Source organism: Coloeus monedula (genome assembly GCF_965178545.1).
Source record: "Coloeus monedula genome assembly, chromosome: 3".
NCBI classification, from domain to species: Eukaryota; Metazoa; Chordata; class Aves; order Passeriformes; family Corvidae; genus Coloeus; species Coloeus monedula.
In genome coordinates, this window is record NC_138783.1 from 106,400,503 (window position 1) to 106,418,683 (window position 18,181).

The following is an 18,181-nucleotide window of genomic DNA, read 5'->3' on the forward strand; positions in this document are numbered from 1 at the left end:
CAGTGTATGTAGGTATTGCAAAAATACTTGAGGTAATGCAAAGAAAAGAAGTATAATATTGCAATAAACTACTTCTTCACACTTCACAGGAGTATGTGACTCATTCTGCAAGGCGATAAATTCCGCTTTCCAGAAGACTGTCTTAGGCTAACAAGACTGCATTTTGAAGTGACTTGGAAAATGAGATGTCCATAGATGTCCAAAGTAAATCAAAGACACTGCATAGACCCCACAGACCAGTTCCCCGTTTTTTCAGACTGAAAATATTCAGGAAGAATTCACATTGCCTTTTATCAAAACAGAAGAGAAAATCTCAATAAAAAGAACTCTGCTGATTGTTATTTATGCTAATAATCCTACAGAGAGACAGTGTAAGGCTGACTAAAAATTAGGGCACAAATTCATACACATATATGCCCAAAGCTAACGCAGAGAATAGTCTTGCAATTCCACCTGAACTGCATCTGGATGGGGATAATATCTTTAGAACTTTCATCTCCTCACTGGCAAGAGTGATATAAAAAAACCTCATCTGTCATGAGACTGAAAAAGTGTTAACATGTGACACACAGCATAACTCTAAATGGCTACTGGTCTTACGAAAAGCCAATTTAAGACAAACTTGCTCTAAAGATGCCAGAGACTAAGTCTGATCTTCTGTCACAGCTGAAACACAACTGGCTCATTTGTACATGAGTTTTGAGCTGCATTTCCACTATAGTTAACTAATTTTGAAAAAGTAAAATGGATATACAAACACAACCAATTTTATTCTCATTGTCCTGGGTTATTTTTGATTTTAAAGACAACTGAGACACACCTAAATATTACTTTCTTCAACACAGCAAGGATGGGAAGGGGGTGCAAAATCAATGCTACCTTCGCCTACGGTTAGGCAAGTAAGGTTGCCCCAAACCCATAAAGTTTACGTGCCCACTTCATAAAATGAGTCAGTAAACCACTGCCAGGAAATGGCTTGTTGTGTGTGAGCAGAAGAGCACATCTGATGTCAATGATCACCAGACAGACAAAAAAAATAAAACAAACAGGATTACAACAGGTTAGCAAAACATAAAGCAAGGTTAAAGGCTTATCTTTAGTTAGTCCTAGTGGGAACTAACCTCCTCTCCAATTTCATTCCCCAGTTAGGGTTACACAGACAACCAACCAAAACCCATGTGTTCAGGAGGCCAGAGCTCTGACTATCCTGCAGAAAGCCCCCCTTCCTTTCTCAAACTGTAGTCAGTGCTCCTGCTGGGGGCACTTCAGAAGCATTAGATTGAGTAACTCTGCAAAAATGTTTCAATCCTATTAAAGGTACCACCAAAGAGAATTTCCAGGCAGAAAGGACACCCTGATCTGCACAGCTTGGCTTTCAATGGAGAGCTGGGCAAACAGCTTGCACCTTAAGGGGATTCATAACACCAGACAGAAAAGCAGCAACTCGACTTAAGCTGCCAAGAGGCAACCACAGGGCAAGGATGCCCTTGCTTCAAAAGTAACACTCAACATTTCCTGAGCAGGAAAAAGCAAGAAAGCCATCCTGGGGCTTTGCAATCTAATACCAACAATTTAGGCATTGACTACAAAAATCTTGGTTTTCCTCTCTGCTACAGAGACTATTTTTGTATTTAATGACTATTTACTCTAAACATACTACCTAATGGTATGAGAAGGTTTTGGGGCAAGGTCTGGGGATTAGGTTTACCACTGCTTAGTGGTATGGGATTTTCTCTCTTCCAGAGAGCTGCATTCCTTCCCTCAACATTCCAGTTCAGCAAACACTGATTTATTTTTTGCTAAGTTGTGTTTTGTCACGGTTGCAGTGAGGGCAACTTGGTTTTGCTGCTCCAAAACACACTGCTTGATAATTTAAGGCCTGCTTGAGCATGAAAACTGCAAATACCACTATCCTATCTTCCTCAGCCACAGAAAAGTGCCAAATTCAGGTATCTCTAGGTATATTTAAGCCTAAAGTTCACTTCAGAAAACAATTCTATGCTTTAGTTAATTTTCTTTTCATTCTTTTGGAAGGAGAACCCCTAAATCCAGGGTTTAGTTCAGCAAATTAGTACAGAGACACAACTGGTTTTGTGTGACAAGAGGGTAAATAAAATATGACCTGAACTGTGGAAAATTTAAGCAATGCAGAAAACTTTAGGTGATGCAGCATTTTTGAGAAATGCTTTTACAGCTATTAACTTTTATTTTGCTGCTGTTTGTTACTTCCAACTCTGAAAAAGCAAACCACAATGCCTGCTGGAGCTTTATCCCCGAACCATCACCAGCTGCAATACAAACCATTATACCTGACACCAGGCTGTATATGGCTCCATAACATGCCGTAAATGGGAAACTCCCTCTTCCAACTCCGTTTTGGGATTCTCCACATATTTAGTCTCACGAGCTGGGGAGGAGTACAGTGACAGCTGTGAATATTAGCAAACAAGATGTTAAAAACAAAGGTGTAATTCTGTAAGTAGGTCTTCAGGGCATGAACAGTCCAAGCAGAGAACACCTAACACTGTGCTTACTACATAAACAATGCATAATAAAAATTCACACAGCTCTGAGACAACCATTATGAGCAAAGTTTAATTATACAGCACATAATTATGATGAAGATGACTTCTAACTGCTATACAATTCATTCATAGCTGCTATATGATCCAAGTCACAAGTTATAAATTAATATTAAACTAGTTTAATAAGAACACACAACATAATTGTGAAAAATGTTTCTCACCTTAATCAGCACTTCTGGTTCCCAGTTAACATACTGAATGTACTAGAAATCACAATCAATCATTTTCTATATTTGCACAAGCCATCATTAAAGAGCCTAAGCAGCTTCTAACAAAGGTAACATCCAATACAAATGTGCCTGTTTGTTACTGAGCAGGAAAATGGTACAACATCCCAACCTTTGGTCATTAACCACATCAGCAACTGACAGCACTAATGGCACCCTGGCACTGAGCAAAGAGGAACTGTAACGAGCAATGGGCACCTGCACATAATAAATGCTAAACCACCCTCTTTAGGGTGGAGAATCACAACATTTACTACAATTACCTAAGCATATTTGAAATTGTATTCCATTAAAAAAAAAAGACCGAAGTCTGTACTGTTGAAGATGAACAGCAAAGTTCAGATCAAAACAAAACATATTAAAATTTCGAGCAGTTTATATACTACACTGTTTAGTATAAAAAGCTTATATTTTATACCATATTTATACTCCATTTAGTAGTTTATTATAAACTGATGACTGCCAAGTATTGCTGCATTAAAATGTAGCTAGCCCTCTTCTCATGATCAGCTGGAAAAGAACTGTCTGTCATAATCAAAAAACCTGCTAACCATAACATAACATAAAATTACATAGAATTTCTCCAATAAGTTGATAACTTGTGCAGCTGGATTTCCCATAATACTTTGAAAGACAAGGATTTTCAGCCTCATTTCCCTAGGAAACCTGGTCATCCCTGGCAATCATAGTCACAAGCTGAACTTTGATCCTGTTGGACAACCTAACAGCAATGTCTGGCACAGGGACAGAAGCCTCGGAGATAAGGAAATTCCCATATATTTTATGAAACTAGACAGCTGACACAGTAGAGATCCAAACTAACACCCTGTGAATGGCAAGAAAGGCAGCCAAAACTCCAAGGCTTGCACATTCTGCTGTGCTGGAGTTGATGGCAAGCCCATTACTCAGCTCACATGAACTCCACGCTGCTGCCTCACGCCTGACTCAGGCCAGCAGAGGTTGGGCACGCGACAGCCCAGGCTGAGGTTCCCGGGCCAGGGAGGGCCAGGAGCCCACAGCAACTACGGCTCCTCTCACTGTGTACAAGGGAACTGCCCATGCAGACACAGCCAAAACACCTAAGTATGCACAAACACGAGTCTAACTCAGTTCTAGTGCTTATGTAACAACACTTCAGCTTGGATTGAAACAACTTTAAACAACTGCACGCTTTCATGGATATAAAGCTGGATTTAGTTATGAACTACTTCTATTAAATTTTTTTTTAATGTTGGAGACTTTTAAAAGCCTGTGCAACAATGCTGGTGAATCTACAGTTTGACAGGGTATTTTAAAGCTCTACTTATAAGCAAGACATTTGTAACATCTTAAAGAAATGAAGATATAGCGGGTATTTATTACCACTACTTATTGTATTTGTTGTTGCTAAGGTCTGAATACTGTGAATAAAGAAAAACTGGTAAAGTTCTGTAGACTACTATAGTGGATTCAAAGTATTGCCAGACAAGAATTTGGATCATAAAAAAGAGAATGTTTTTAGAAATAAAACACTCTGATTTCCTGTTTTAGTGGAGAACATAAATGAATTTTTATTAGAATTTACCAACAGTACTTACAGCAAAAAGTAAGTGGTATTATCTGGATAAAAAGCAAAGAAAATATTCCTGTGGATTTGAAATATACCAATAAGTAAATCTACAAACATGAAAACGTAATTTCTGAATGAAGAATACAAGGCTTTTATGTAGGAAAAAGATCTAACACACAAGCAAGCCTGGCACTATCAAGTGAAGAACATCAAATGTGATGCCCAGGTAAAAGCAAAACTATACAGATGTGTCTGTTGTGGAAAATTGAGAAATATCAAGGCATGAATACAAAAGGTGACAAGATGTACCTAAATGCTTTCACACATCAAAATAAATATTTTTCAGAATTCTTTAGATAGAAGAGCACTAAGGCTCTAACCATACTTACCTCCTCAATTTTCAGCAACTCTTTTTTGGAAGTCTTCTCTGAAGAAGCAGCATAAACCTGGATAGAGAGCAAGCCCAGGCTGACAGGGGTGGCCCCCAGCCGAATTACCTGGAAACATTATAGGAAGACAAGTACATCATTATGTGCAAACAAAACAGCAACATGTTTGAACATATCCAGGTAGACAATGTTTATGTCCCTCTACATGGTAAAAAGTGATATATTAAGATGCTTGGAAATTAGGAGAAAGGGCAGTCAGCAGTACACAACCTAATGCTCTCAGGCACCCAAATGGTAACATCTAAATGACTCCAGATGGTAGTTGGAAAAGCCTAAGGCTAACAGACACAGTAGAAATAAACACTAATCTAGAAGAAATAAAGGCTAATCTCACCAGTTTTCATCTCACAAAAAAGATCTCATTTTCTCTCATTTGAAATATTTTTTGTATTAACTTTCTCAGTTTAAATAGCAAGATTATATTCATATTTTAATCAACTTCATGAATGCCCACAATACCTCAATTTTTCCATAGTTAGTACCAAGAAGTTCAGTGTTTTACTTCTACTTAATATTTGCATCTACATTTAGGAAAACAATAAGACCTACAGCTATAAATACCAGAACAAAATCAGTACTTTCTAAGAATTTTAGGAATGTCTCCTACTTCTCTGTCAGAAACACCAATTACTAGACTGTTTTTTGAATACTCTAAATTCAATCCAATCACACAATACAACCACCATGAGTAAGGTGGATATAATTCTTCCAATATTCAGGACCTACACTAAATTTTATTTCTTAATGAGAAATTCTGCTTCAACTTAAAAAACAGAAGATAAAAATCTTAGCTGCACAGTAAACCAAGAATGTCAAGAGAGCATTTTCCAGCAAATGCACATCCTTATTAACAGCAAAGTGTAACTCCAGAAATGTCAGTGGGAAAGCTTTTAATGTCTCATACTCCTGTTACTGCTCATGGAAATGTGCAGAGTTACAACAGCCTGGTTTTTGCTGGATCAGGTTACAGCACGAGTGGATCTAACACCAAACTGGAGGCGTGTGGCTCCTCTCCAGCACTGGCTCCCAGAAGTCCTGCTGCTCACCTTGCCCTAGCTTTGGTGGCCGGATGCTTCCACTGTGAGGCAATTCACCTTGCCAATTTGGCAAAAGATTAATCCTGAAAGAGAAGTGGAGAGCTTTGTGCGGGATTAGTAAATTGAACCCATCCATGAAACAGCCTGACAAGCACCAGAGGAACTGTGTGGTCCAGGGAAGAAGGGACGAGAAAGGAGAAGGCAGCAAGGCCTCTTCCTTTTTGGAAATAATAGGGTCTGTTGCATTGACCTAGCTGCTTGTGAGACTGAAGCCGTGGTCAAACCAGCACGTCCTTCGTGCTGTAACGGTGGTAACTGGCCCAGCCACGGCACAATTGCTCTTTCTGTTTGTTCCAGAACTGTTAGAAAACAGCTTTAAAATTATCCAGATCTCATCAGCTTATTGTAAGCAGTTGCACATTTGCAGCTTAAATTTCTTCCACTGCTTTGCAGGTGGAATGTTTATTAAATGTAACCAAGAGACACCTCCAACTAAAAATTAGACGATATAGTTGTCAAACTTCCTGAAAATGTTCATTTATGCGTAGAAAACAGCACACAAGAACTAGGTCACAGGATTGCTTTTCTGGAAGACATAAGGGATCTGATGGGTCAAAATGTATGGAAAAACTTGCTTACAATGGAAGTTTTTCCTTGTCTGAATTTATGGACTCATTACTAAAGCACTATAAATGAAACACCACAATGACTGGATCAGCTGTTTCACAGCCAAGGAAAGACAAGGATAATCTTTAATAGTGTTTGCTTAAACACTTTTCACATACTTCCGTTAGCCAGGACAAAAACAAATGCTACTAACCATTAATAGCTGTAGTGTTTATTTCCTCAATCTTTCCTTTTTTCACTGCAAAATTGTTGTGACACTGTAAAGGCAAAAATCTAAATGCATTTTCATTCTGAAATATGTTTTCAAACAGTAAATGGTGCTAAGCGTCACCAGCAGAAACCATAAATCCAAATGCTTTAAAAATTTGAGATTTTTATATAAAGACACAAACAGCAGAGCACAACACTGGAAGCACCTTGGTTTCACAAAACAGTATTGGCAATCACAAAACTACTCAGACTGAAAAGGTCAACTGTTTATATTATCAAGATACTGAAGTGCAGACATTTTCCATCAGTTCTACTTCTTAGCAAAATGAAATTAACCACTAAAAGTGCAAGTTGAATCTCTTCTTAAATGTGCTGTTCAAGTCATACTGCAATGGTCCCCTACATCAGCCTTATGGGACAGACAGAACTGCTGCTGAAATACTGCGTATTTGTGCAAACAGAGGTATTTATTTGGGAGTATGAAAGATCAACTGCTGCACTTCTTGTTTCCAAAACTCCCTCTAGGATCTCATTTTTGAATTCCATACTAACAATGTATTACTAAAACAACTGGTTTAGTAAACATTTTGACTGATTGAGCTGTGCCTTCAGCCTGCCAGTCTTACAGCCATGCAGCCAGTATCAGAAAAGCAGAGCTGACATTCTTTTCTATTGGCAGTGCTCTGCAGCTATTTTAAGTAAAAAAGATACATTTACTCCTCTCCAGCTGAAGAATTCAAGTTTGTCTTTAAACACCACATAGGAAAAGCTTGACCCTACTTTTGAGAAGGCTGGAACTGGACCTAATGTATGTAACTGCTTCATTTTTCTCTTCTTTTTCTATTCTTCCTCCCATTTCTCAACCTGAACTATAAAAACATAAAACCAAAATCCAAACTCTTGAACACTCCTGTCCCTGAAGCACAAATACCCTGGACAAAAAAAGGACAAAAAAAACGCCTTCCCCTTTGGCTCTCAGAGGCATAACATGAGGCTGGCCTGCAGCACCTAAATCCTCACTGGCTGTATAAAAGTACTCATATTATGCATACTGCCTAAATGCATAGGTTCACATATAACCCCTCTAATGACAATTCAGTATCAATTATGGAATTCTCAATGATTCTGAGAACAAAAGAATTCCAGCAGCTGCCACAACATTAAAGCACGAAAAGAAAAAAGTTGTGAAAAGAGCAGAGGAAGTGAAGGCTCAGCACATCAGTACCCCAGATTCATAGAATTGTCAGGGCTGGAAGGGACCTCTGGAGATCATCCAGTCGAACCCCACCACCAAGCCAGGGTGACCTGGAGCAGGTGACACAGGAACATGTCCAGGTGGGCTTTGAGTGTTGCCAGAGACTCCACGACCTCCCTGGGCAGTCTGTTCCAGTGCTCTGCCATCTCAATGTAAAGTTCTTCCTCATGTTGAGACGCAACTTACTGTGTTTCAGTTATGTATTAGTATTTGGTATACTCAGTATATTGGTATCTAGACATATTATCAATATTTGACACAGAAAGTGGTACCAAGGAAATTGAGTATCGAGAATCGAGCAGCACCAGGTTTTTCGTTGGTTTTTTTTTTTTTTTTAAAAAAAGTAGCCGTAACAACTATCTTACTGACACACAGAGCTCGCTTTTAGCCTGATGGGATCTGGGGCTGCTCTTATCAGAGGCAAAGACCTTTGAGACAGCGAGACCCGGACCGCGCTTTTCGCAGGCTTCACGGACAACCTTCACGCACTAAAGGGACACTCCTCAAGCCCCAGTCGACGCTTTCAAGCGACAACTGCACGAACCCAGACTCTACGGTAACACAGCTCCGCGCTGCTGGAAGCAATTTCAAAAGAAGAAGAAGCTGTAAAGAAGGAGTGTGATCTGCACGCACGAATCCAAGCTCTGCGGCAACACAGCTGCGCGCGGCTGTATCCCAGGCGCAGTTTAAGCAAGGAATGTTCTCTTTTCATGCAACACGGAGGACACGCGGTTCTGAAGCGCTAAAAGGAGCGACTAAGCAGCTGCAAGGAGAGTGGAACTAAGAGCCTGCGAAGAGCTAAAGGCAGAGCCCGCGGGCGGAGCGCGGGAGGCGGCGGCGCGGCCCCGAGCGCTGCCGGCGGCGCGGGCCCGGCCCGGCCGCGGGGACCCTTCCTCACCTTGAACATGGCGGCGCCGGGCGCGCGGCGACGGAGCGATGGCGTCACCGCGGCGTGACGTCACGAGCGGTGTCCCCGCCCAGCGCCCGCCTGGGGCCGGCGCCGCTCGGGAAGCGGGGGCGGTCCGGTGTTCATTGTCTGCCGCGCGGGAACGGCGCCTCAGGGCTGGTGCGGACAAAAGTGAGGTGCCGGAGTGCCGAAAGGGCGCACACGCTAGTCCGCAGCCGCGCAGCATGGCTCGGTGTGTTACCTTGCAGCCTTTATAAAGAAGATTCGGGTATTGGGAGATCACAGAATCAGTCACAGGATCACGGAATCAGTTAGGTTGGAAAAGACCTCTGAGGTCATCGAGCCCAACCTATGACCGAACAGCACCGTGTCAACTACATCACAGCACTGAGTGCCACGTCCAGTCTTTCCTTAAACACCTCCAGGGGCGGTGACTCCACCAGCAGTCCATTCCAGTGTCTACTCACCCTTTCCGTGAAAAAATTCTTCCGAGTGTCCAACCTAAACCTTCCCTGGCATAACTTAAGACTGTGTCCTCTCATCCCGTCGCAGGCTGCCTAGGAGAAGAGACCGCGCCGCACCTGGCTACACTCTCCTGCCAGGAGAGTGCTAAAGTCACCCCCGAGCTTCCTTTTCCCCAGGCTGAACAACCCCAGCTCTTTCAGCTGCTCCTCACAGGACTTTTGCTTCACCAGCTTCATTGCTCCTCTCTCGCTGCAGTATAATTTGGATGGGTAGGCTGGTTTTGCTTGGGGTAGAGTTTCTTTCCTTCACAGTGGCTGGTACTGGGTTTGTGCTGAACACAGGATTGATAATACAGAGATGTTTTTGTTACTGCTGAGCAGGGCTTACACAGAGCCAAGGCCTTTTCTGCTTTTTGTACTGCCATGCTGCTGAGGGGGCTGGGGGTCCGTGGGAGGTTGGGAGGAGACACAGCTGGGACAGGTCACCTTAACTGTCCAAAGGGATATTCATGATCAGTGTGTCATCATGATCAGTACATAAACCACTCTGGGCTTAAGCCCAGCTGGTACCTAATCCCCACACGGCTGTTTGCTCACTGCCCCACCAGCAGGATCAGGGAGGGAATCGGAAGGATAAAAACTAGAGAGCTCGTGGCTTGAAGACAGTTTAACAGGGAAAGCAAAAGCATGCAGACAAGCAAAGGAAAACAAGGAATATATTCACAGTTTCCCATGTTTGGACAGGTGTTCAGCCATCTCAAGGAGAGCAGTGCTCCATCACACAAATCGATGACTTGGGAAGACAAATGCCATCACTCCAAATGTGCCCTCCATTGCTTCTTCTTCCCTCCACTATATGTACTGGTCATGATGTCACATGGTCTGGAATATCCCTCGGGACAGTTGTAGTTACCTGTCCCAGCTGTGTATCTTTCCAGCCTTCCAAGCACCCCCAGCCCTGTTACAAGCCTGGCAGTACAAAAAGCAGAAAAGGCCTTGGCTCTGTGTAAGCCCTGCTCAGCAGTAACAAAAACATCTCTGTATTATCAATCCTGTGTTCAGCACAAATCCAATATCCAGCCCCTTACCAGCCACTGCAAAGAGAATTAACTCTACTCCAGCCAAAACCAGCACAATGGGGCTTGTGTATGGATAGGGTTCTGTGCCTTTCTAATCTCATTAAATTTAAAAAAAAAAAACCAAGTACCCTTTTCTCAGCATTTTTACACTCCTTGGTCTCTGCATCCCCTGTGGCATCTTCCAGCTCACTTGAGTGAGTTGGACAGGTGCAAGTTTTTTCTCTCACATCTGTGGCAAGAAAGGGTCTTGTGTACATCCCACGGTGACTGAGTTGTAACTCAGTGGGAGATGAATATCAGAAATGAGGAGTTCTAAATTTCTGTCAGAAAATGGACTTGGAACAGGCTGCCCAGGGAGGTGGTGGAGTCACCATCCCTGGAGGTGTTCAAGAAACACAGTTTCTTGAAAACAGCTAGTATTGATTTTAGAATATTAATAGCATCCTGTTAGTCCTAGAAAATGTTATTAGAAGAATTTTAATGCAAAAGGTGAATCACTTGAAGAATATGGTAGCAAAGAGTTAATCAGGAACAGTACTGTGGAAAGACAGACAAGGTATGCACCCTTGTACAGTTTTCTTTGTGATGATAATTTTTGTTGTTCCCTCTTAAAGAAAATTCCTACATTTCTTTACTGCAGAATCTTTAAAGACCTGACAGAAGCAGCTGTAGCAGGAAAAAGCTTAACCATTGCATTGCAGAACTGGGCAATGCTCCCTAACAGGCAACTTAATGGGACAGCAGAAATGCCGTGAACAAATGGTACAAAATGAGCTTCTGTACCCACAGACAATACTGATACTTTATAATGGATTTGGTTATAAAGATTTTAGCATGGAAGAGTTAAACCTAAGATGTACTTAAGTGGCCAGTGAGTAAAGAACACTAACTGGCCTCTTTCTCCATTGCACTATGTTTTGCACTATCACTTACATTTACAGAATGTAAGCAGCCAGTGTGAGGCAAATGTTTATGGAAAACTGATTTTGCAGCATTTTGTGGAGGTTTTGTCAGGATGTGATGGGATAGTTTGCAAAGCAAGCACTCTCTTTTTAAGTTTGGTACACGAACAGTAAAGAAAATTCCAATTCTTTCTGGACATAAAATCGTGTGTATGTTACAAATACACATTTTTGTTATCAATTTATATGTAGAGGCTATACAACAATTACTAATACAATTATGTAACACAGATAAAAATATCTGAAGAACAGATGGTTGCTTCAAAAAAAATTTTAATCCAAATAATTTTATTAGCTCAGGCATCTTCAGTGCATTTTTTTTGGTTAATGTGAAAGTTAATCTTTAAAACTATTGATATGACAGATTAAAATAAATGGGAAAACCTTTGTAGAGGAGAACAATACAAATATAATAGCTTTCATGTAGGTGTATTGTTCTCTTATGCTGGAGGAGGTTATCTCTGCAAAATTTCCCTGGGACAAGGATAATATATGCCATAATGGATTATGCACAGTCCAAAACACTGTCAGACAGGCTTAAAAAGGAGCTGAAGTTTCTGCTGCTGAGGCCACAGAATAAAGAGGTCTGGCATGACTGACTCCTGGCTGTTTCTAACGTAAGAACCTCTAGCAAATTTCAGTTTGATTTTGCATGCCAGTTTTTTTCTCTCTCCTTGGTAATTGGCTTTTCTAAACACTTGTGAAAGATACATTTCCTTTAGAAAGCTGCTGCTCAGAGAAGCTTGAAAATGTCACTACAGTTCATAAACTATGTCAGCACAGGCAGAAATACAATTTAAGAAACTCGATCTCTAATCCTCTGCCTTAGCCATTATGGTCTGAGCTTTCATAATGTTTTATTAGATTGCTTGTTTACCGTTTATTTTTTGGTCAGGAAAATAAGATCAGTCCTTTACTAGCAATACAATTACAGTTCTTTGCCATAGATTTATAAGAGTAGGGAAAAAAAATTATTTGTTGCACATTAAGGCTAAAATGTGAGTGTGTAACATCTGCCCATCAAATACCAATCAAGTTACCTACTCACACTGATCATTGGAAAACATAATTCTGAAACGTTTGTTTTGATGTTCTCCTTCATGATAGATCATCTTGTATATTCAAACAAACAAACAAACAGTCCCAAGACCCCCCATGTTTTTCCATGCACCTTTTTTCATTAAAACAAATGATTCTTTAAAATACCATGACTTGTCACTACAGTTTTGCCAGCCTGTTTAGAATTGGGTTTTGATGTCTTTATAAAAGAAACTGCTATTCTGCCTCTTAGAGCTTTTTGTTTGTGTTGTAAGTGGAAATAATGCTGTTTGGCAGATCTCTCTTCAAGTTCATTGAAAATATGTAGTTATTAGAAAATACACAACCACGAGGGCCCCAGTAAATTCAACCTTCAGTTGTTAAGCTGCTTCACCCAGTGCTGTGAGCCTGGCGCTCTAAATGCCCACACAAAGCACAGTGGGAGGGGGCATGTCAGGCACACAGCTTTGCTGGGTGGGTCCATTTCTCAGGTTCCTGTCACTTTTAGCACATATTTGTTAAGCAGCTAATTGAACTGGCCTTTCTTGGGTGCACGACAGACCTTTCACTGTGCCTTTGTGAAGGGGGAGTAGTTTGCATATCCATAAGAGTACTCCATCTTTTCTACTTTATTCACTTCCTAAATGATAAAAAAAAAAAAAAACCAAAACAAAAAAACCCTACCAAAACTAAATTGAACAGATTTTTGTATTTAATGATACTGTCTTAATTAGAGTGAAACTTACTTGTGCCTTCTCTTTTCATACTTAAAGTGGGTCGTTTCTCAACATTTGTCAGAGGTACTTTATTGGCAGCTACAAGGTCTGAAGTCACACATTCAGAAAGTAAATTAAGTGTTGAGGACAGATGCCATTGCAGAACTATTTGTGCTTTCCCACTGACCTACCTTTAACTGCAGCAAAGTCTTTACTGCATTCACATCTGAGGTAAACCAGGACTTGAATTTCAGCACCTGTTGTCTCACCAGCTTTGCCACATTTTGACAGCATCCAAAACACACTCAGTGCTTTCCAAAGAAAGATCCTATAATCTAAAACAGGAGACAGGTAGAAAAGAGACATGTATAATGCAAAAAACCCAGTGTAAACCAACTGCATCTATTTTCCCTTTTGATATTACCATGGTTAAAAACCCAAATGTTCCTTCCCTAATTCAGATCTTTGGCTTCTTGCTGCAGCCATCAGTAGCTCTGGTTCCACGTTTTTCAGTCACTCCTTCCAGCTGCAATGAACAATTCTTCTGTCATTCTATCAACAAGTTGTTGATACCACCAACAGAGATGTGTGGATTGCCTAATAAAGCACAGAGATACAGGCTACCAGCAGCAGTGAGAGCACAAACACCTTTTTGATGCCCTTAAGCACCCATCACAACAAAGCCCAATTCCTTCCAAAATTCAAATGCACCTCAGATTTCAGTTGAACAGGATACATTTTGGAAATCAACTAAAGCTAAAAGGTGGGAGGTCCTGCATCTGTTGCCAGGCTTTATGTATTTTGTGCATGAATTTTTTTACCTTAAAAATTATTTTCACAGTAATCCCTAATTTCTTAGCAAGGTGATGTGAATAGCCTATAAATGTATTGATTTACATATCTTCATAAATATACATGCATATTCAATGCAGTACATTATTTACCTAAATGACAGTTTCTAGGTCTACCAAATAATTTTCAATTAAAGGTACACATTCCTTCTGGAAGCAAAATGCCCTTTTTGGGACATAATCTGGTTTCTGTGCAGAGCCCTCATCAGCCAGGAAGTCCTTCTACAGGTCCTTGCTCTGTGGTACCATGGCATTTGTTTAGGCTGGGTTTGCACCTTTGCATTCCTTTGCCTCATATTCATTAAAACCCATCATATCTGGTACCTTCCACTACTGCTTCCTTTCTGGGAGCATTTGCCACAAAGGAGCAGCACCCAGCCTTACAGAAGCTTAATCCTGAAGTGCATTTAGGAAACTCTAGGACATGTTCCAGGGGCCTCTCACAATCACTAATGAAAACGGTCATTTAGACGGCTTCCCCTAATGATCCCTTATAGGTTTAATACCTGTTATCCCCTACTACTTCTAATGTGAAGCCATTGATGTCTACCCCCCACTCCCTCTGGAGAAGGGCTATGCCTGGCATGACTGCAGCTTATGGTGTAGGAACAAAGGGGGCACAGGGTAGTGGGGCACAGCCTGACAGAGACTTTACTTAACTGCTTCCATTGAGCACAGCATTTAAAACTACCTCCTCATGCTTGTAAATCTGTACAATATGGTGCTGGCCCACCAAAAAAACAATGCCTTAGCATGCTTTGGCTGCTGTATAGATGAGAAAAATACCACATTTCTCAACCATGATCAAATAGGTTCTTACTAATGCAGGGTATTATACGGGCCCAGAAACTGGGTGTTACAAATAGGAACAACTTCGCTGAACATCAAGAGTGGCAATTTCATGAATTGAAAAGCCTGAGGGATCAATCCATTGTTACAGAAAATGGGAATATGAAGCAGGTAAATTGTATGTCTGGTCCCAGACATTATCTCTGGAGGATATTGGATGATTTCCATCCATAGCAGATGCATAAATCATCAAAAGTTAAAGTACTGGGAAATTGCTAACCCTTCCAGTCACTTTAATGTGTTCTGCCCTGCTTTGAACAAGGCTGCAGATCTGAGAGCAGATCTCTCTGTGCCTTCCTACACCGGTTTAACAAGTTTAGCAAAAAATACATTATTGTCATTAATTTTTACCATGGGAAAAATAAAAATCTCTGCACAGCAAAGCTAGGACAAAACTAAAATTGAGAAACTCTGATCACTTTTTAAGGAGCATAACTTCTGCAGAGTACAGTTGGTTATTATTTGGGTGTTAACAATTTTGTACCGAGATTTCCTTGGCTGAGGTATTTAGTTTATTTAACTTAGGTAGAAGTCAGTCTCACTCCCGTTGTTTTCAGAGAACAGCACTAACCCAAAATCCATGTCGTTCAGAAAACAGCTTCCAGAAGGTTGTTAATTGGATCGGTTCCCAACTTTAAGAAAATCATTCAACTAAAAGCTACAGTTCAGTTAATTATCATCACTTTTTTTCCTTCTGACTACATGATGCTTTTCAGTGCTTTGAATAATCTGTCAGGAGAAAGATTAGGAAAAGTTATTACTTGACAGTAACTTCCTGATTGCAATAAATGAACTCCAAATCAGGAGGAGAAGAAATACACAGATTTTTAAAAAGGCTTTTGTTCTCTGAAATGTCTTCTGAAGCTTTAGTATTTTGGATTTCATTATAGTAAGTTAAAATTAAGTTCTTGATATCAAGTTGCCACCTGTGTTAGATGAAAAAATCCTTGCAGAAATACCCGTAAGAGCCAGAGGAAGTAAGAGTGTGTGTGTGACACAAGGCAAATCTTACAGAACATCCTCAGCCAACCAAGGACACCTAAGTAACTAGGACTCTTTCCCGGGCACAGATTTGCCAAGGGGGCTTTCTGAGAGGTGGAGGATGATAGCAGAGCAATTCCTTGCTTTCCAGGAGTGAAAATAAAGGTCATCACTATACCAACATTGGGGAAGCATTTAAGCCATGCCTTACATCAACACCAGAAGCACAATCCATGCATTTTGTATGACTTCAGCAATCTGGGAAAATAAACACAAGAGGAATACACTGACCACCTTAGAGCTTTTACCCTGAAATGACAGAACTTAAACACAGAGGAAATACTTGGGTTTCAGTTGGAATGATGTCATTCCTTTGACAAGGAAAGGATGGTAAAGTCAGAAAGTCTCGTCAATAGCACTCAAGTACATATAAACAGACCCCACAGCATGCACAATTCACCCCAGGAAAGAAGATTCTCACACAGAATAAATAATTACATGGTGTAACTCAAACTTGTGAGATGAACCACATGACAAACTCCAAACAAACTATGTTTAGAACAAGCCTGAGGACATACTGAAATGGCTGTAGGAAAGGAGGCTGCCAGTTTAAGCCAAAGACAGACATAGCTGTCTGGTAAAATTAAATAGTGCAATAAAAGGGTTAACCACTAAAGCCTTCTATCTCATTAGAAAACAGATACTTTATTCCACACCACTTACTGAACAAAATTTTTTTTTGTAATACGGGAGAAATGCTACCAAGGGTAACAGCACCAGGAGACATTTGACAGACATCAGATACACAGCAAAGAGTATTTTTTAGTTCCTTAAAGTACCACATACCATCAATCTAGAATGTTTGGTACTCAGCATATGATGCTTAATGCTGGCATTCATTCCAATGGATAGATGACTTTCCAATGGACAGATGACTGACCAGTCATTGTGTGGTTAAACAGACATCATGATGAGGTTTATTTTTACCTGTAAACATTGCCTAAAGCACCTGTCAGCACAACTACAGAATTGAATGTAGAAGTGGAAAGTGTTAATGAAAACAAGAAATTGAAGCTGCCTTTACACATATTCCCTACCCTCTCCCTTGAACAAAGTTTTTGCACATGCCAAGAAAGTTGCATTAGACAAGGCTGTACTCCAGTTAAAGGATGACACTGAACCATCAGCAAGATCTGACAGGCGAGAGGCTGGGTAGGGGATCACATATCCACAAGTATGTTATGAACTCAAAAGGTACAGAACTGATACAGAATCTGTGCAACACCCAAAGCAACACTTTGCCTTTCCGTATTATGAAGCGAATGGATTCAAAAAAGAAACAAAAAAACCCAAACCCAGAACCCTACAACCCCAGTCTATAACAAAGGAGGAACATCTGCTGAAACTGGGAATTTCATGTCAACAAGGATAATTTATAGCAAAGAATATAGAAGGCATTCACCAAATAAGCCCATTGCCAAAATAACATTTATTTCATATAATACAAAACAAGTGAACAGAGATTACTAACTACTACCAAAAAATAAGGCCACGTAATTAAAAAAAGAGAGGAATTTGGTATGAACCAGTCAAAATGTGAGAGCTCTTAGTGAAACAATGGAAATTTTGTTGGAGATGCCTGATCAGCTACAGAGGTGCTAATGAGTAAGTCAAGTCGGGCATTGTGACGTCTTGGAAAAAAGGTACTGCCAAAAATTCATCCTGGCTCACTGAGAAGGGAGACTAAAAAGGTGAACAAAAAGAAATGTAAGTAACATTTACAGTGTGAGAAGACTGTCACCTTCTCTTCCACTGTATCAGTCTAATGCATTTGGTCTCCTTTTGAACCCAAAATGGGGACATATCACAATTAAAAGTGGCCCTTCCTCCCATTAATTCATCCACAGCATACTCCCATTAAAGAGTACATTGTGTAGGATGAAGAAAAGTTACTAAAAAAGGAGAGGAAGGAGGGGAGCATGGGGGAAGTTACTTTATGCAAATAAAGTTTAAAGTAATTTGAATTATTAAAATAAAATTAAAATTCTATTTTAGAACTCAATATTAAAAAAGAAAGACACCACAGTTATTTTCAAACATTCTTGACAGCAGACTTTTAAACCAGAGGCTTTGATCTGAGAGACTTGACAAAATAGTGACAGAGAAAGAAAAATTGTGGCAATGGACTGACAAGGAAGGCTTTCATCGGACTGCCTGAGAAAATATGATTATAACCTGGTTTACCTGCCCTCCCACCCTGCTCCCCCTCCCTGGCATTGAATGCTGATCTGACACTTTAATCCTGAAATGACGTTTCCCCTTCCTATTACAGGAAATGTTAAGAAGTATAACCTGGCCTTCTGGCACTTTGAGGTCCAAGTGTGTGGTGAACACA

General features: G+C 40.5%; 1 protein-coding gene across 2 annotated transcripts in view; it reads right to left on the reverse strand.

Moving 5' to 3' along the window:
- Positions 1-8,878, reverse strand: part of APOO (apolipoprotein O) — a 28,264-nt gene extending 19,386 nt beyond the window's left edge. The window contains exons 1-3 of one of the 2 annotated variants that reach the window (XM_082277714.1): positions 8,838-8,878; positions 4,751-4,858; positions 2,310-2,429 (exon numbers count right to left, since the gene is read on the reverse strand). In XM_082277714.1, the coding sequence (XP_082133840.1) occupies positions 2,310-2,429; positions 4,751-4,858; positions 8,838-8,846 (237 nt within the window). In that variant the 5' untranslated portion in view covers positions 8,847-8,878. Of the gene's footprint in view, positions 1-2,309; positions 2,430-4,750; positions 4,859-6,667; positions 6,691-8,837 lie in introns of those variants that run through there. The other variant, XM_082277715.1, reaches the window with a different exon arrangement.
- Between the last annotated feature and the right edge of the window lie 9,303 nt (positions 8,879-18,181).